The 20,086-nt window shown below is 38.6% G+C and overlaps 2 protein-coding genes across 3 annotated transcripts in view; one reads left to right on the top strand and one right to left on the bottom strand.

Moving 5' to 3' along the window:
- Positions 1 to 1,821: 1,821 nt before the first annotated feature.
- mknk2a (MAPK interacting serine/threonine kinase 2a) overlaps positions 1,822 to 20,086 on the bottom strand; it is a 31,365-nt gene continuing 13,100 nt past the window's right edge. For both annotated transcript variants that reach the window (XM_022672492.2, XM_022672453.2), the window contains exons 10-14: positions 19,968 to 20,063; positions 9,076 to 9,270; positions 8,806 to 8,970; positions 7,938 to 7,978; positions 1,822 to 6,351 (exon numbers count right to left, since the gene is read on the bottom strand). In XM_022672492.2, the coding sequence (XP_022528213.2) occupies positions 6,057 to 6,351; positions 7,938 to 7,978; positions 8,806 to 8,970; positions 9,076 to 9,270; positions 19,968 to 20,063 (792 nt within the window). In that variant the 3' untranslated portion in view covers positions 1,822 to 6,056. The remainder of the gene's footprint in view (positions 6,352 to 7,937; positions 7,979 to 8,805; positions 8,971 to 9,075; positions 9,271 to 19,967; positions 20,064 to 20,086) is intronic.
- On the top strand, positions 13,754 to 16,517 carry LOC111193163 (TOG array regulator of axonemal microtubules protein 1). The gene is made up of 5 exons (XM_049466851.1): positions 13,754 to 14,392; positions 14,526 to 14,814; positions 14,981 to 15,086; positions 15,215 to 15,450; positions 15,578 to 16,517. The coding sequence occupies exons 1-5, from the start codon at positions 14,059 to 14,061 to the stop codon at positions 15,738 to 15,740; spliced, it is 1,128 nt and encodes a 375-aa protein (XP_049322808.1). The 5' UTR covers positions 13,754 to 14,058; the 3' UTR covers positions 15,741 to 16,517.

The raw sequence follows: 20,086 nt of genomic DNA on the forward strand, positions 1-20,086 counted from the left end.
GATCAATTATATTATAAACAGCAGTAGATCCAGCATGAATTTCAGAAGTAACTTCACAAACTGCAGGGCAGATATTTTACCACGAGGGGGAGCACACACTCCATCTAAAACTACTGAGAAGTTGTAAGATGCAGCGCGCGCACACACACACACACACACACACACATACACACACAGACACATACACACACAGACACTTAAATGCAGCTCTGGAATTTTATTTTATTTTGTTTGTTTAATTTTTTATAATTTTACCAAATTTTGCACCAGGAGTGGCATAAAATTATCCAAAAGCAGTGTGTAAGACTGATGGAGGAGAAAATGCCAAGATGCATGAAAACTGTGATTAAAAACCAGGGTTTTTCCACCAAATATTGATTTCTGAACTCTTAACTGGACAACTGAGAAAAACACATACATGGTCGTCCCGGACGGGAATAAAAACACAGAGGACCCCCATAAAAGAGAAAATTACCCCAGGACCCCCTGAGAAACTAATCCCGTCCAGATAGGGCTATACTTACATTTTTCAGATTATCAAATACATTTCAATACTAGACTAACATTACCTTATTAAATATAAAAGCAGTTTATAGTCATGTTATTGTGATTGTTTCCTAATTTAAACCAATAAATCTAAAAAATTTTGCTTGCTTTAAGTCCTTAAATCTAATTTTGACATTTTTAGGATTGCTTCTTGTAAGAAATCCATCTAAGAAGAAATGTATTCTCTTATTGGCAGTTTTGTCCCTAATAAAAGCATATACGTGTCCATTTACATATATATACATATATATACATACATATATATATATATATACAGTATATAGCCAATGGATTTTCTTTGATGTGGGCTAAAATCACAAACTGATGACCTGGCATTCTCCTTTAGGATTTTCTGGTAAAAGGCAGAATACCTGCTTCTATCAATTACAGCAAGTTGTCCAGAACCTAAAGAAACAAAGCAGCCCCAGACCATCACACTACCACCACCATGTTATACATTCAGTATGATGTTCTTTTTCTGAAATTATGTTTCAGATGTTTGTTGGTATATGTGAGATGAGCTGTTGAGTTTTTTTTTTTTTTTTTTTTTGTCCAGCAGTGATTATCTTGGAACTCTCCCATGGGGACCATTTTCATCCAGTCTCTCTTAATATAGAATCATTAACACTGAGCTTAACTGAGGCGAGTGAGACTTGCAGTTCTTTAAATGTTGTCCTGGATGAGTTGTTCATGCCCTTTTGGAATAATTCCAATATGCTGGTCTCCTGTAGGAAGGTTTAGCTGTGGATCAACACCAGCAGATGACATGTCTCTCCAAACCATCACTGATCATCAGTAAATTTTACATTTCATTTGTGAATCAAGGGAGCAGAGTCTGGAGGAAGAGTGGAGAAACACACGGTCCAAACTGCTCGAGGTCTAGTGTGAAGTTTCCACCAATCAGTGATGGCTTGGAGAGACATGTCATCTGCTGGTGTTGATCCACTGTGTTTTATTATCAAGTCTAAAGTCATTGCAGTTTTGTTTTCCCACAAAATCTTACAGCATTTCATGCTTCCCTCTGCTACTGACAACTTTTATGGAGATGCGGATTTCATTTTCCAGCAGGACTTGGCACAATGCCCACTGGTTTTTGGGTTTTCATTGGCTGTAAGCCATAATCATCAATAATAAAAGAAGTAAATGCTTGAAATAGATCACTCTGTGTGTAATACACCTATATAATATAGGAGTTTTACATTTTGAACTGAATTACTGAAATAAAGTACCTTTTCAATTATTCGAATTATTGAGAAAAAAAAAAAACACAAAAAGTGAATTTTATAATTGTTTATGCTCTTTATTTGGGGGCTCACAACTCCAAAAAATATATATATAAAAAAAAAAAATACAGGGAGATACAAAAAATGGTCCCTAAAAATGGGTGTGGCTACCAAGGTGTTTAAAAGAGCATGAATCAAATTCTTCAAAACAAAAAATAATAAATTAAAAAATACAATAAAATACAAAAAACTAGCAGTTCCTCAGGAAAGCTGTGAGGAGAACATTTCTGCACAGTTAACAGAGTCTTACTGTAAGACAACGACAATCCAAACATCTGCTGAAAGACTGTGGCAAATTCATATCGTCCAATCAGAGCGTCCGGTTCTGCGACTCTCCACCAGTCAAGCTGGGATCACTTTCACACAGGCCAGCGCTCTCGCGCTCACATTCACGATCTCACACTTTCATTCATAATGAGAGAAATGCAAAATGATGCATCAAACACTGCTTAAAACATCCAAACATCTGAAACGTGAGAACGTAAAGCATCGTTCTGATTAAAAAATAAATAGTAAAAAAAAAAGAAAAAAAAAGATAACCTTACATTCTTTCACGTTCATCAGCTCAACACAGAGAACCATTTAAAAACAAATAATAAAAGAAATCAAATTTTAACACTCTAATAATAACAACAAGCAGCAGCGTGGAAAACAGCGCCCCCTACGCTGAACACAGGCAGTTTAATAAAGCTGAGCTTTGGCTTTAGAACCCACTTTCCCTCAGAACTGTCCTCAAACACTTTAAACAAGACTGAAGAAGAGCCTACAGGGTTTAAAGGTCTACACTGTACTGCAGTAACACGGTTTATCTCCCATTCAGTACATTACATTCATCTTTACTCTTCTTTCTTTAGTGTTGAGCTTCGAGGAATCAGAGCCAATTCACAGTTCTTGCAGGTCTTGGTTTAATCACAGCATTAACCCTGTTCTCCTGTGTGTTTCTGTAACATCTGCTTTACAGCTGAGAGATAAGACTTCCAGGTTTACATCACATACACAATCTAATATACCCTCAATGAGTCTTCAATGAGTTTTTAGAAGGAGTGACCAACATTAAACTGGATTAATATTAAATTACTGTATTATAATACGCTGGAAACATTTGCAGTTCAGACTGAAGTCTGTGTCGAGTTTGAATATTGTCTGGTTGGATCATTAGCTCTTTAGCTTTGAGTGTAAAAGTAAAGAGTAGCACACATACCTATAGACCAATATGTCCTCACTGAGCCAGTCTGCCAAATAACTCAATACTCAAACTCTCAATACTCTTCTTTGTCAATACAGTTCTTTGTCTGAACACGGTGTTTTAGACTGGTTTTAAAACTAGTCACCAACATAAACTTGAAAAAATATTGAGTTATTGTATTAGAATGTTGGAAAGATCTGCTTTTTAGACTGAAGTCTGTGTCGAGTTTAAGGATTGCTTGGTTAGATCTTTAGCTTTGAGTCTAAAAGTAAAGAGCCAATACCCTCACTGAGACAGCCTGCTCAATAATTCAATACTCAAACTCTCAGCATGGTTCTCTAGTGTTTAAACAAAGAACTGACACTGCGTTTCTGTGCATTTGAAGAGAGTTTTCGACTGTTTAAAAGTAGTGATCTGGATAAACTGGATTTAACATTACTGTATTATAATACGCTGGAAACATCGGCTGTTCAGGCAAATAATTCAATAAAACAACTTTAATTATTTGCAGTTCTTAGTTTAAACCCAGCATTAATATTGTTCTCCTGTATTTTTACAAGCCTTAAATAGTTTTAGACTTTTGTAAATAAATAATTTGATGTTAAACTGAATAAAATTAAGTGTATTTGTGTTTAAACCTGAAAACATTTGCAGTTCTGATTAAAGTCTGGGTTGAGTTTGAAGTTTGCTTGGTTAGATCTTTAGCTTTGAGTCTAAAAGTAAAGAGCCAATATCCTCCCTGAGACGGTCTGCTCAATAATTTAATACTCAAACTCTCAACACGCTCAGATCATTGTTTAAACACTGGAGAACAAAGCAAACACTGTATTTCTGTGCATTTGAAGAGTTTGACTGTTTTTAAAAGTAGTGATCTGGATAAACTGGATTCAATATTAAGTATTACTGTATTATAATATGTTGGAAACATTTGCCATTCAGACTGAAGTCTGTCTGGAGTTTGAAGTTTGCTTACAGTGGAATACTTTTTACGGAGCCAGTCTGTGAAATTATTCAATACTTAAACTTTCAACACTTGCGGTTCTTGGTTTAACCTCTTGGTTTAACTCTAGTGATAGAGCCAATATTCCAAACCCACACACTATTGGTAAGTATTAGTTTAGTATTGTGTAGTCCCACAGGTCTCCATTTTAGGACTGAAAGTTATATGATGACTAATATACTGTAGTTATTATTGTAAAAGAAAAAAAAATGAATTTATCCAGTTTAACAACTGAAAATGTGGATGTCTGTTAAGGCTGTTAAAAGTAGAGACAAACCTCTCACACTAAACAACTGTCTTAGCTGACTGACTACTTTTAACAACAGTAAAAACAAACAAATTAATACTTGTTTTTTTTTTTTAGGGATATTTTTTCTTTTAAACTCCACATAAACTTTGACCGCACTGTTCTGAAGTGATCATTTAACTGGTTCACATAGTGATTCTGAAGCCAGTCAGTGGTTTGTGGGAAACTGGTGTCCAACAAGAGTCTCTTACTTGTTCTTAGCCTTCAGCACATCTGAGAATGAGCTTCAATCTGAACACCCTTGAATCCATCAGGGAACTGCAAGTAGAGAACCTGAATACTGGCTTCTGTTGTGGGTCTCTGAAAGCAGACTGAATTAAAGAGCTTAAAACCAGAATTTGAGCCTTTTGTACTTCAAAATTGTACAAAATATTGCATAAACAACTAACTTTTTGTGGTACCTCTTATGATGCTTTGAGGAACATTTTTAATATGCTTGGAAGAACTTTCAGGAACCATTTTCCTCTTAAAATCCTTTGTCCTGAAGATTCTCCAAAGCACCTTAGTGGGTTCTGCTACAGTTTTACACTAAAAAAACCCTAAAAGAATCTTTACAAACAGAATTTTAGAAGAAAAATATATTCCTCAAAGCAGCATAAGGGGTTCCAAAGTTTCAAACTGAAGAACCCCTAAAAGTTCCTTAAGAAACTTAAAGCATTTAACAGTGTGCAGTGAACAAACCAACACTGTGGTCAGACAGACCCTGTTCTAAATAACAGACAAACCTGGTATCTGTATCAGTCAGAGGTTGCATAAACACAACAGCGCTCATCCCAGCGAGTCCAGCAAGGCAAAAATCATGAGGTTATTAATCCTGCTGAACTGAACATCCACCTGAAACGCTGCAGTGGGGTCAGCTGACTGCACCAGCAAGCAGCACTACAGGAGTCCCTTTGGTTTTTCTCAGTTCTTCAGTTTTTTTTGCCTGTAAATCGATTCCCAAAGTCCAGAAGAACCAATCCTGCGATCATTAAAGACAGTCGCTTCTCAAGAACTCCCTTCAAAAACACGGAACTTCCGGGAGATCTGAGGTTTTAATGCGTTTTTTTTTCTTGGTAAGTGCTACAGCAGGACATCCAGACCCCTCCAGCAGAACTGCTCCCAAACGGTTGTGAATTTAGCACAGCGTCCATCTGGAGGTCCAGTAAGATCTACTGTAGGAGAAACTCCGAGATATGCTGCTGCACTGAACAGAGAGGCGCACTGAACTTGCTTGATTTAAATGTGTACAATCATTTTTAAATAAATCAAGAAAATATTGATGCATCAAAACATTAACTTTTTTTTTTTATGTGATAAAATATAATTACATTACAAATTAATCATAGCAAATTAACATAACACTAACTTAACATAATATGAAGATTAGTTTGGAAGTAGTTTGAGAGATTTGTGTTGTTGCTGTAGTGAAATGAACATTTATTACATTTATTATGCAACTATAATAAATAATTATTTATATAATATTAATAAATTGTACATAAAATTCATATTAAGTGAATTAAACATTATTTTGGAATGTCAGTCTTATTAATATAGTTTAATTTAAGGTAATAGACTTATGTTTTACTGTATTAATAAATATTTCATAGCTTTGGTGATATTTTGTGCTGATGTAATGTGTAATATACACATTTAAATCAAGTATATTCAATGCATTGCCTTTTCTTCACCGTATACGCATGCGTAAGTGTCTATGCGCGTGAGTATTCGCGTGTATGCGCGTGTGCAGGTTCATGCGCAGTCTCCCACCACCACCAGCGGGGAGAGTAGCTGGCAGAGTTCGGACGCGCACACCGGGCCGCGGTTCTGGCTGCTGGTGCGGCGGCGCTGTGCGAGGCGGGAGCGGGTGAGGGGAGAGAGGCTGGCGTGGAGGAGCAGTGAAGAGGAAGAAAAGCCGTCCTCATCCTCTTCCTCCTCAAAGTGCAGCTGCTGGAGCTGCTCCGCACTCTCGTCCTGCTCCGCCAGCTGCCTGTTCATCGCCACCGCCCGGCCCGCAAACACCGTCAGGTCCTGAGCACTACCACCCCTGAGAGAGAGAGAGCGAGACAGAGAGCGAGACAGAGAGAGAGACAGAGAGAGAGACTAATTTATTAGTACATACAGATACACATAAAATAAAAACAAGTTATTTTAAACAGCAAGTTAATTTTATACAAATTTATTTATTGGCAGACAAATCAGGTAAACACAGGCACAATAAACATGATCTTGTTCCATCTTAACAATATCACTCTAAATCCTTTCTGCCTCCCCCCCCCCCCAATGAAGTTGCCCATGAAGTACGTATACATAAAAACAAATAGCCAAAAATAATAAATAAATAAAATAAAAGAATAAATCTACCATACCGCTTGTATTACTGGAAAAAAAATTCTAATCTAAATGCTGTAGTCCTTTAAAGTTATGCAGTTAAGACAGAAAAAGGTGAGAGGAACCAACACTTGGGGATACTGGTGAGTCTATTTTATTCCAAAGGAAGTACTTAAATGTCTGAGAAATAAGTTAGGAAGGGAATTTTAAGTTTGATAAAAATTGACTTGCTATTAAATATTCAGTTATATATATAGTGGGTCAGTTAAAAGAGTATATGTATATTGTAGAAAACTGGGTTTTAAAAATTTAAGAAATATATTTGTTTATTTTAATTTCTCATTTTACCAGTTTACTTCCCAAATTGGAAGGTAAAAAAAAAAAGAAATAAAATAAAAAAATCTAAATGGGGAAAAAAAACATTTTCTTTCAAAGTCAATTGAGCACTTGGTGTTAATCTACACAGATTTTTCTTCCTGAAAACTGTTTATTTGGCTGAGTAAAGTGCTTCCGTTTATTTGCAGTAAGCTTAGATTTCCAAAATTTTAACACTGTTAGCAGCGCTCAGTGCTAGCTGCAGTTAGCAGTGCTTAGCGCTTGTTAACGCCACCCAACAGAGCTACACTGAGGAACCCTGAGTGTTCCAGTAACCCCAGGCACCCTCAGCTAGCAGTATGTCCCACATAGCTTGTTTTAACAGGGTAAACACACAGACTACAGTCTAGTATACTCCCCTCTCACATTAGGCTAACTGACGATTTTTGGGAAAATTAAAGGATTTTAAGTTCGACTTATAGTGCAAAAAAAACCCTATATATTTAGAATCTGCCAAACCTGTTATCACTATAACTCTCCACTTCCAGCTTTATTATACAATAAAGAATGCACTACCACCATTACCTCACTGATTCACTAACACTTATCACGTCTAAAAGAATAAACATCTCATGCATATCTGATTATAAGGCTGATTATAAGTGTGTTTATCGTGGTTTGTGTCTGGTTTGCTTTAGTAATCTTATTCAGTTTAAACTGAACTGAACTGACAGAGAGGAAAGATAACAGACAGACAGGATGTCAGACAGCAACTAGATATGAGAAATGTATAAAAGATTTGAATCAAGGTCAGTTCTGCACCACTTCAGCCAAAAATGACCATCCGAACGAGACACTGAAGGTCAATAAACACCACTGGCCTTCCTTACAAGCATGTTATCTAAAGTTCAAACAGAGGCTGAACTAGTTTACACTCAATTACAGATCGGAAGCTGTGACCAATGTAAAAAACAGACTGGAACTCACCTCTGGTTTAGTATAGATGTGGTCACAGTGTTTGGAGCACACTATAAAAAAAGAGAGTGAGGGATTCATTAATAACGTGGAAAAAAAAAATACATCTCTGGAAAAAAAAAATAAGAGACCACTGAAAAATAAAGAGTTTTTGATTTTACCAAACTGAAAACCTCCAGAATATAATCAAGAGGAAGAAGGATGATCACAAGCCATCAAACCAAACTGAACTGCTTAAATTTTTGGACCAGGAGTAAAGCAGCATAAAGTTATCCAAAAGCAGTGTGTAAGACTGGTGGAGGAAAACATGATGCCAAGATGCATAAAAACAGTAATTAAAAAACATTATTCAGTTATTCCACCAAATATTGATTTCTGAACTCTATGAATAAAACTTTATGAATATGAACTTGTTTTCTTTGCATTATTTAAGGTCTGAAAGCTCTGCATCTTTTGTTATTTCAGCCCCATTCCTTTCCATTTTCTGCAAATAAGTGCTCTAAATCAGTTTTTTTCTAAATCTAAATAGTTTATAGAATACCTATAAATAGCAAAAAACAGAAACCGATTCTATATAGTATAAGAAACATTCCAATAATAAAACATTCTAGAAGGTAAATATACTATATAACAAAATGTAAACCTGTATGAAATCCAAAACTAAGCGTTGGAACTGCTACACAAATTCCAGTGCTCAATAGATTTAAATTAGCATAATATAATATTGTATATTTTGTACTGTATTATCTTACTATAAGTTGATGCACCATCAAATACTGTTGGGCTTTTTACTATACAATTTAAAGCTCTGCTATCTGTGGAACAGGAGATTTTCAGTGATTATAGACTGTCCCTCAGGTGTATACTGAAGCAGACGTACCCCTCGCACCCACGGGTGCTGCAGCACCTGCGCTGCACTGAGGCGGCTTTTGGCGTCCCGCACCAGCAGCTTGGAGATGAGGTCTTTGGCGGCGGGGGAGATGTGCGCCCAGTCTTTCTCTGGAAACTCATACTTTCCCTCATGAATGCTCTCAAACAGCATGTTCTGCACAGAACACAACCACAGCCATAGGTTACACGTACTGTAGAGGGAGCCCAGGGGCAAAAAATACCAAATCTCTAATATCCAAAAATAAAAGTAAATAGACACCTGGCAGGCGTGACAGGGTTCTCCCCAGTCCCAGCCACAGTCCGTCCCGCAGCGGCCCACAAACGGAGGGTATCCACTGAGCAGGATGTACAGGATGACCCCGAGGCTCCACAGGTCACAGCGCTTGTCGTAGATGCTGGCTTCTTCACTGAAGGCCTCCACCACCTCCGGAGCCATGTACTCTGCTGAGCCACACTGCAGAAACACACACAAGCAGAATCAGCATTAATGGATTTAAATGTAAATTAAAAGAAAGAAACATGAAGCAACTGTGTGAGTGAGAGAGAGTAAGTGTAAGTGAGAAAGGAAGAAAGCACGAGAGCGAGAGAGAGAGAGACAGACAGACAGAGAGAGTAAAACCAAGTCAATATGACAAGTTAAGCAATCCTAAAAGTGGATTGAAACAGATTTATACAATAAAATAAATTAAAACATGAAATAAAAATACAGCTTACTGTAATTCTGGGGCAAAAAAAAAAAGGGGTCACCCTCTTCAACCAGGCAAACTGCCTCCCCAAAGCACCATATTAACATAAAAGCATCCAGGTCGTTCATGCCTTTATAATAGTTAAAATTAATTTTTATCCTAGCCTTAACCATCCTCAGGAAGATTGGCACAGCATCACAGTCTACATTTTGCTCAATCTTGTTCTTCCTGCTCATGTTAATAGCCATCTTCGCTTGTCCAAGGATAAAATTGATCAGTTGGCACTTGTACCTTTGGCTCCTGGCATACTTAAAACCAAGTATAAAACTCAGGGGCATAAAATTCACATTAGAATTCATAAGAACAGTCTGTAAAAGCACAAAAGGTGGCTGGAGTCTAAAACAGTGCATGAAAGCATGGAAGACAGAAAGGAGAGAGAATGAAGAGAGAATGTAGGTGCAAGAAATTGAGTGTTAGGAGATTTAATCCACATTTTAACATGAATATGTATGTATATATATACGTATATATATATATACGTATATATATATATATATATATATATATATATATATATATACACACACACACCTTCTGAATGAAAACTCAGTTTACATCCTGATCTCACCTCAAAAGGATTATTCCATCCAATGAGAGGCTTTAATACCCCTCTAGCCCACACCTAATATTAGAAATTGTGCTAATAAGTTAATGTTTGTCTGCTTCAGATGGTCCTATTGTTTTGGCAGAATGTTGGAAATCCATTTGCTTATCTGTGTCTCCTTCAGATCACCGCTCTATCATCCCTCTCCTCCAGTCTCCACAGAGGACCGGTCCTGCTCTTTGTTTGCAGTCTAAGCTGTGTGGTCTGATCGGGTTCAGCAGCTACAGAGCCACAGAGTCGGCGCCAACTGTTCCAGCAGGACCCGCAGACTGCTGCTGCCCGACCTGCTGCCTGCGTCATGTGGAAACTAGGCCAAAAGGCTGCTGCTAGATTTGATCTACTGTGAGGAGCTAAACAAGCGTCAGCCTGGGCAGAGAGGTTATATAACCCAGCCGAGCACACGCTCATCCACCCGGAACAGCATGTTAATACTTACAAAACACTGGAAAAACAAAATATACTGCCTTAGGGGGCAGAGCGAGAGGGTCAGCAGTTCAGCAGGCCAGCGGGCACAGCCAGACCCAGATCCAGACCCAGTGATGCTGTAACTCAGCGATGATCGGGCTGAAATCATTTCTCTATGTTACACAACCACATCAACTAAAACACAACAGAGCTGCACTACACTCAAAATCCAGATTTAACAGCATTTTATGTGGCGTCAATTTTGGTGGAAATCTTCAGACAGTACACAGCAGGATAAGCCAGCAGACTTCGTCTGAAGGAGGGATCTGTACCTACTGTCTGTGGAAGGTCAGCAGATGAGGGAGAATTAAATACTTTCAAATAATGGGTTTTGTGCTCTATTACAGTTAAGCATAAACTTGCTCATTCGTGTTTAAGCATTTACCACATGTAAGTGTTAGCATGTGCTAAATGGCTAAACATATACAAGGCTAGCAAAAGTGACAGGTACAGCCCCTTAAAATCTATGATTAAACCAATACACCAATGCAAGTATTTATATTTATATGAGTGGTGTCAATGGCTAAAACAATAACTGTATTAAACACAATTGTAAAAGTAATTTTTTAAGTATTTCTGTGAGTATAATGTTAATTCAGTATGGTGTGCCTGACACAGGCTAGTCTTTTTCTCCTGTATTATGTAAGTAAGTATGTAATGAATTATGTAATAAGTAATTCAGAAGCTTTTAAATTAGAATATTTTAATGAGCTAAGTAAAATTTTAACAACAGATGCCAAATTATTGAGCTAGTAAAATCTGAGATATAATCCATATTTCAGCATGATAAAAAAACTTGGTAATGGGATTAATCTGCATTAAACATTCACGTGTTATGAATCACATACTTAAAAAAAACAGCAATATACCAGATTTCTCCTGATGATGGCCCAGAATTCCAGTATTAACATGACTGCAGAAATGTTTAACTACTCTGCAAGATGTTAAGAGACAGGGCTGTTGGTTGTGGTGTGTTTATCAGCTTATACACATCCACAGAACAGTCTGTACCCTGTGCTCTGATATATTTGTGCATATATAAAAATCCTGAGATAACACGCAGACACTGGCCTTCCAGAGTGCTCTCTGTGTTCCTCCAGACTGTTCAAGGAGATAATGATAACTGACCAATAGGATGAGTTGAACCACTGAACTTTTTGTCTTTAGGGAGGTCTCAATCCATTTTTAGTGCCCTAGATCTGAATCACTGTACCAAGTTTACAAAGTTTACATTCTTTTAAAATGTTCTGAACTGTAGATTAATACTCCAAGTCATCCAAACTATGGCAATATGAAAAAATACGGAATTATTTTGTAACCAGAATATATTTTATATTTTACGTTCATACTTTACTCAAGCAGCACCTCTTGCTTAGATTAGATAGTTTTGCACATCTTGGCTGGATTTTCTCAGTCAGTTTTATAAGGTAGAGTCACCTGGAATTCAAGCTTTCAGTTAACATCGGCTATGTTTAATATCTTAGGACAATTAAATATCTTAAATATCATAAATAGTTATCTAGACACTGGTGTGGTTCCTGCAGTTTTTAAACATGCTGTAGTTACTAAACTTGATGCTACAATAGTTAATAACTATCACTTAATCTCCGAATTGCCATTTTTAAAAAGCTAAACTACTTGAAAAGGTTGTGAACTCAGCTTTTTCTATTTTTAAGCTACAATAGTGTTTTTGAGACTTTATTCAGTCTGTTTTTAAGGCTCTGCACAGCACTGAATCTGCACTCCTTAAGTTGAGCAATGACCTCTTACTAACTGTCGATTCAGGAAATGGCGCCATCCTTATGTTATTGAATCTAAACTCTGCATTTGATGAAGTCGATCATAACATACTTACTGGTCACTTAAGAGTGGGTGGGGCTACAGGGTGTTGCCCTGAGGTGGTTTAAATCCTACTTTGAAGATATAGGACTTTTCCAGTAAATAGGGGAAACGGCTATTCCTCTTCTGCTGACGTGAGGTGTGGTGTTCCACAAGGATCCATTCTAGGACCCATCCTCTTTTCACCATACATGCTACCGTTAGGTCAAATGATTAGAAATGGCTCCTATATGTCACTCAAGAAAGCAAAACAGAGCTCATTATTTTTGGTATTTCTCCTCTCTGTAACGATGTTTCTAATAACCTTGATCACATGTCATCATATGTTAAGTCTTCAGTTAGAAATCTGGGTGTTGTTTTTGACAGACCTCAGATTTGAATAATAATTCAACTGTGGTAAAAAGTAGTTTCCTCCAGCTCAGAAACGTCGCAAAACTGAACTTTTTCTGACATTGAGAAAGTTATTCATGCTAGACTACTAAGAGAAGATATAACTCCAGTTCTCGCCTCACTTCATTGGCTACCAGTTTAATACAGAATACAGTTTAAAGTGCTTTTAGTTGTTTTTAAAGATTTAAATGGTCTGGCAGCTTCTTATATTGTAGATTTGTTCACCTCCTCAGTCTCACAGCTCTCTGAGATGAGCACAGAATCTGTGGGTTATTCCTAGAGTTTGTTTAAAACTTAAATGTGGTTGTACATTTTTGGTGTACTCCCAAAGACAATAGCCTGCCGCCCGCTATTCACCAAGATACCTCTGTTTCAGTTTTTAAATCAGGGTTTAAAAAAAAAAAAAAAAAAAAAAAAAAAAAAAAAAAAAAAAAAAAACTTATACAAACTTGCTTTTTAACAGTTGAAAGAGTTACTGGGTGATTTAGTGGTTTATCAATTTATCCTACATTTCTTATGCATTTTAGTTTATTTGCGTTTTAGCAGTTTTTTTATTTATCTTCTCTCTGTTTTATGTTGGGCTACTTATTTTAATATGTTATTTAATTGATTTATTTTACCTATATTTATGTGACGTCATTAGACTTTTTATGTACAGCACTTTGGTCAGTGTAGGCTGTGTAAAGAGTGCTTTATAAATAAAGATTACTTACTTAATTACTATTTAACTCACATATTTAGCTTATAGAACAATAAGAAAATCACAGTTGGTGGAGTGTTTAATGTAATTATGTTATGAATCACACATTTAATATATTAATAATCTGATTGCTGCTTTTTTCCTCTGTAACTGTTCTTTTCTGTTTTCTGATTTTCTGCTTTACACTGTTGCACTGCATTACCAGAATTAGCCAGTGCTTAAACTCATTAAACTCATGTTGCGTTAGCGTGGCGCTAACACTGTGCTAACATTGCTGTAATGTTATTTGAGAATTATATTAACATTTCATATTTAAACACATTGTACTGAGCGAGTCTCTGCTTCAGAACTCGTGACATCATCACCGGAACTTTAGCTAGGATTCCGTGGTGACATCACCAGCCCACAGTATATAAGCACTCGTCCCTCAGTATTCAAATCAGAGGGTGTGTCTACTATTATTCTAGCAGCACATCAGCGCCTTTTCTCCGTTTTGAGATGGATTTCGCACGAGAGGAGAAGTTTATTTTTCCTAAAATTGCGCCCTGGGTTCACGACCTTCCACTAATGAGGCGCAAGACTAGAGGTGAGCCGTGGTATCTCCACGTGCCCCTCCCACCACCAGCAAAACCTGCTGCCAGAAACACCAGCAGCAGGTTTCCCCCAATCAAAGGGCTGGAACAAGAATGGAGCGGGGTCTTAGGGGACTCCTCCTTTGGAGAGTTCACCTCAAGGCCCCTCCATTACCATCCAACTCCTCCACCAACTCCTCCGCCTGTCACTGCTACCCAGCCAGTGGTGGTGAATAAGCCCCCGGCCTACAATTCACCAGGTAAGTTCCAGTTTTGAGTGTTGAGCCTCGTTAATCCCTTACTAATTAATCCCTTACTAATTAATCCCTTACTAATTAATCAATCCCTCACTAAATCTCACTTTTTCGTTTATTATTGTTGATATAATTACAGGTAGCAGAATACCTATTCTGGACAGGCGGAGGAAGCTGAGGCCAGTCCAAGCTGTGGTGCAGCCCATTAACAATATGGCTGCCCACAGCATAATAACGGACAAACCAGCTCAGGTGGAGAGAGCAGTCAGGAAGAAGCCCAGTAAGATCAGGGCAGCTCCTCAGGCCGTTGGGAAAGGTCAGGGACTGGAGCAGCCACTGGTGCCACCATCCCTGACCAGTGAAAATCCCATCAACAGGCCTGAGGACGCTCTCGGCCAGGCACTAGGTCTGCTGCAGGATGAGGAATGGTAAGATTTCTACTACAATTCTAACGGATCAGTGATATTCCCTGTAAAATAAAGAGGCTCAGACTAGAGTTATAAAAGCTGAAGATTACTGAAAACATTCAAACTGAAAAACATCTTCCAGACATGCTCAATCTATAATTCTCTGAATGTTTCGGATGTGAAACAGGGAAAGGAAGATTGAGGGACTGAGGCTTGTGCGAGCTCTGGCTGAACATCACTCTGAGGTGGTGCTGCCAGAGCTCCACTACGTCTGCAAAGCAGTCATTGCGGAGGTAAGAGTTTATAACACTTCATACACACTCTACAGCAGCTTCTTCTGTGATCTGATACGATTCAGAAACTGATGGGGTTCAACAGGCCGAGGCTTAGTGTGCTGCTTCTGTTGTCTCCACTGTCTCAGGTGAAAAACCTCCGCTCTATTGTCTCTCGGGACGCCATCACCACAATGGCGTACCTTTTCACTCACCTGCAGCGCAACATGGACAGTGAGGTCGAGGGCGCTGCTCACACCCTCCTTCATAAGGCTGGGGAAACCAGTCTTTTTATAAGGCAGGGTGTGGAGCTAGCCCTCAGCACTATGGTGCACCACTGTTCGCCTGGCCGAGTCCTGCGAGGACTGCTGGATGGTGGATTCAGGTAAATATATATTCATGTTACTTATTCATTAATAGATTTGAAATGGAAACTAAATCAAGGAAGTGCCACCAGGTCATGTGATCATGTGTATCTGACTGACTGTGTTCGTTCACTCTCTTGTGTTCAGACACAGAAACCGGGTCTCCAGGGCCGCCACTGCATTGAGCCTGGTGAGGCTCCTGCAGGTGGTTGGAGTTTCTCGTGTGCTGACTGGCAGGAAGAATTTAGCGAGTGAATTCGTTCCTGCCGTCAGCACACTGGCGTTTGATGCAGACCAGGACGTCCGGTAAGAAACTTTAACTCCTGTTTTAATCAATCAGATGAAATCTGATGAAGAATCAGCACTGAATCCACTGTTATCTGTTTTCTTTCTCTACAGGGCCCACGCTCGTGCTGCACTGCGGTACCTGGGCAGCCACAAGGACGCAGAAAGGGCTGTAGAGAAATATGTCCAATTAAGGGACCAATCTCAAGTGAAGAAGTTGCTTCACAATTAATTAATGAATAATTGTTTAATTTATTGTCTGTAGTTGAGATGTTGTTCAGTGTTCAGCTGTTCAGACTGGGTTTGGTGTTGAACGCTCTGTTCTAGAGAAGTTTACAGACTCAGAGCTGTTCACAGTGGTGGAGAACAGGAACTACATCTGAAGAGGTGGATGAGGCAGCGGCTCCACCTTCCTCTTGCCAGAGGGAGGCGGGGTCTCTGCTTGGTGGGAAACGCGCCGGCCCCGTGGCATCAGGGCTTCCCAGTCAACCAGCTGGGAATGTCCCGCCCCCAAACAAGCCCTGCAAAGCTTGTGAGGGGTTCGCCCAGGGCCGGCCGGCGTCCCCCAGTCCACCCTTCAGACGTACGGGTCCCGTCTCAATCACTGTGATCAGCTCTGACTCTGTCGGCTTCTCTGGAACAAAGCATTTCACACCAAACCCACTCTGAACACCTGAACACCGAATAACATCTCAACCACACTGACTAAATTTAATTTCACATAAATTTATGTAACATTAAGTAACTTCATTAATTTACTTAAATTTATCATTCTTTTTTCATTGCAAAATAAAAATCCTTAAAAAAAAAACATTGTCTCTCTCATCATTACAAATAAGGGATATATAAATAATAAGCACAGACATAGACGGAGTTATAAACAGACAGACAGATAGTAAAGGTATTTAGAGATATAAAAATAATAACCACATACATAAACAGTTATAAACATCCTGTTGTGAAAATATTCTTCACAGACGTCCCCCTGAGAAGCTAATCCTGTCTGGATAGGACCTTAGTTAAAAGTAAAAAAAAAAGAATACGAAATTAAGGTCAGTCAATCTGAAACAGTTTAAGAACTTTGAAAGTATGTATCCTCAAGCGCAGCCACAAAGTCAACCAAACTTATGATTAAATTGGCTCTCATCATGATCAGTTCACCCTATAAGGATAAGTTCAACAGAGTTATCAGCCTCAGAAACTGAAAGTTATCAGCTCCCCAGATAAGAGCACCTAAATGCTTCAGAGTTTGGTTTGTTTACCATTTAAGTTTCTACATGATTCCTCATGAGTTGGTTTATAGTCTGGATGACAGAATGAATGAATTCCTGATCACACCAGCGTAGATCTGCACGCTGTTTATTATCCTGAGGTCAGCTCAGGTTGTGTACAGTCACTGTTAGTCATCGGCGTTCATTCCCTCAGCGGCAGCAGTATTTCAGTGTTGACGCTCTGCTGTATGGATGGAAATGAATGAATCACTGGTCGAGGCAGCGTCCCAACAGAAAGCTCAGCACCCAGCTGGATTTCTGTTCTGCATGACCGGCCTCTTACATAACCCTGGCTCTGAGCCGGGTAAGCTTCAGCCGCTCGAGACAGCGCCGTCTCTGACGTCCGTCCACGCCGGCCTCCTCCTGCTTCCTCAGGCTTACAGACACACAGCACCATATGTAGGGTGAACACCTGCTGGAGCTTTACCCCGGCAGAACGCTAATAACGCAGATAAAGCCATTAAATCTGAGGAGTTACTCTGAGCTGACTGAGCCTGAGTTAGGAGAAATCAGTCTACCATAGTGTTACTATTGAACATTTCATACTGGAATAATAATAAGAATAATAATAATAATAACAAAGTTAGTTGCTACAATGCTGGTATAGTTTGTGTAATATAGCAGGGCTTCCCCATGACCAACTAAAGTTCCTGCTTTTAGGGTTTTAGGGTCTGATTTAGTTAACAAGTTCAATATTTTAAAGAAAACATTCTCTCCGCTTATTGGTAAGTACCAGGGGTGTGCAATATTGCCCTAAAATTAGATCACGATAATTTACGGTATTTTTGCGATTACGATACTTTCGGTGATATGAGTAAAATTATTGTAATAAAAAAAAAAAACAATGTAAAGAATACACTACTGAAACAAAAGGAAAAATATTTTTTATCATTGCATGCGATATGATATGGCACACCCCTAACTAAGACATAAAAAAACTAGTATAAAAGAATTTTATCAGATTTGTAACACAAGTCAATGATCTAGAACGTCATGATACTAATAAATCAGGCAGGAGTAAACACGAGGTAACGCATCGCCTTCATCCACATGGTTGGGCACGTGCTTGTAAACATGGGCATGTGTTGAAAGCTGTGCACCTCAGTCCAGCACAGTTTTTTGTGGCACAGATATATCCAGTTACAGCTGAATTCACGCTTTTAATCTCAGAAAAACGCTCTTCTTATTTACCTTTTAAAAAGCCATTTAAATGCCTGATTAAAGGGGCGATACCTGTCTCAGCTCTTGATCGGTCCTGACGCAAGACAGAACGCGGGTGAGGGCGGGGATGGTGACGTTAAAGGGGCCCTTAATTGTTTAATACTGTGATATATATAGTCAAAAAAAAAACTTTTGCAATGTAAATTTTTCTCCAATATCATGCTGCCCAACAATGTACCAATGATTCAAATACACTTGCATTGCTCAACCGTCAGCATCAGGTAGCACACATCTAGCAACCACACTGCAACACCATAGCTAGCAAAACTATGAAAACCACAGCATACCAGTGGAATACTAGAGTACGGTTACAAAGGCTAATCAATCAAAGACAGAACGTTATAAACTTGGTCAGCCTGAACAATCATACAGTACAGGCCAAAAGTTTGGACACACCTTCTCTTTTTTAATGCGTTTTCTTTATTTTCATGACTATTTACATTGTAGATTCTCACTGAAGCATCAAAACTATGAATGAACACATGTGGAGTTTTATGTACTTAACAAAAAATGAGCTGAACCTCCACAGTCACCGGACCTGAACCCAATCCAGATGGTTTGGGGTGAGCTGGAGCACAGAGTGAAGAAGGCAAAGGAGCAACAAGTGCTAATAAACACCTCTGGGAACTCCTTACTTCAAGACTGTTGGAAAACTTTTCATTTCAGGTGGCCACCTCTTGAAGCTCATTGAGAGAATGATGCCAAGAGTGTGCAAAGCAGTAATCAGAGCAAAGGGTGGCTATTTTGAAGAAACTAGAATATAATATATTTTTTGTTAAGTACATAAAACTCCACATGTGTTCATTCATAGTTTTGATGCTTCAGTGAGAATCTACAATGTAAATAGTCATGAAAATAAAGAAAACACATTGAAAAAGAGAAGGTGTGCCCAAACTTTTGGCCTGTACTGTACGATTCAGAAATAAGAAACAAGTAGGTCATGTGCTTTCACACCCAAAACACAGTCAACCTCCTCCCCCACAGTACAGACCAGTGAGCTGGTGGCTGCTATGGAGCAGAATCTTCATTACATAATACAGAGAGGATACTGTATTTACAAAACTGCAGTCAGGCCACGGTCAGCCTGTTTTTAGCAGCATCTGAAAATTCCAGGATATAGAGGAAGCAGCAGACCCAAGTCATGCACTTTACTGTGACCTGATATGAAAATTCAAACATAGCATTACTTTTAATGCATTCTTTGTGTCTAAATATTTGTGGACACTGCCTCTAATGAACTGCATGTATTGCTAACAGAAGTGCAATTGCACACTCACAGCTTGTCTAGTTTATGTATAATAAGCTGTATTCTGTATTCTAATATTTCGATCAAAAGATATTTGTTATGCTGCCATTTTGGGTCCTAATTCCTGTTTTTTCCAGTGGTCAGTAGTGAATGTTGGATAAAATTGGCATCTTACTTTAGTAGAAAAACACCATTACCTTGACAAAGCCCATAAAACAGGTGTTCCTAGATCTTGTGTTGATAGATATCTTGAATGATCATTCTGAAGCACATCTCACATGTTAGTTTTGATTAGTTTAGCTTTGCCTGTGTTTCCTCAGGTTCTACCAATCGTTATGTGTTACTCAGCAGCTCTGAGCATTCACACACAGTTTTTATATTTGTTTTGATAATTGTTTTCTCTAAAAAATATCAAGTATTAAAAAATTGTGTGTAAACACATTATGTCCTTAAAATGACAATATTGTTTATAGTAAGTAAATTTTATAATTTTTTTTTTTTTTATAGCACTCACCGGAGTCAGTAGTTCAGGAGTGGAGATGGGGGAGCTGTCACTGTTCAGCTTGATTCCACTGCCCAGGTCAAAATCACAGATCTTTACTGGAGAAATCTGCAGACAAGAAAAAGAAAACT

The sequence above is a fragment of the Astyanax mexicanus genome, chromosome 18 (assembly GCF_023375975.1).
Source record: "Astyanax mexicanus isolate ESR-SI-001 chromosome 18, AstMex3_surface, whole genome shotgun sequence".
NCBI lineage: Eukaryota > Metazoa > Chordata > Actinopteri > Characiformes > Acestrorhamphidae > Astyanax > Astyanax mexicanus.

Coding starts and splice junctions, on each gene's coding strand:
- LOC111193163 (XM_049466851.1), top strand. CDS start 14,059: ATGGATTTCGCACGAGAGGAGAAGTTTATTTTTCCTAAAATTGCGCCC. Junction 15,087..15,214: donor GCAAAGCAGTCATTGCGGAG/GTAAGAGTTTAT, acceptor CCACTGTCTCAG/GTGAAAAACCTCCGCTCTAT. Junction 15,451..15,577: donor CTGCTGGATGGTGGATTCAG/GTAAATATATAT, acceptor TCTTGTGTTCAG/ACACAGAAACCGGGTCTCCA.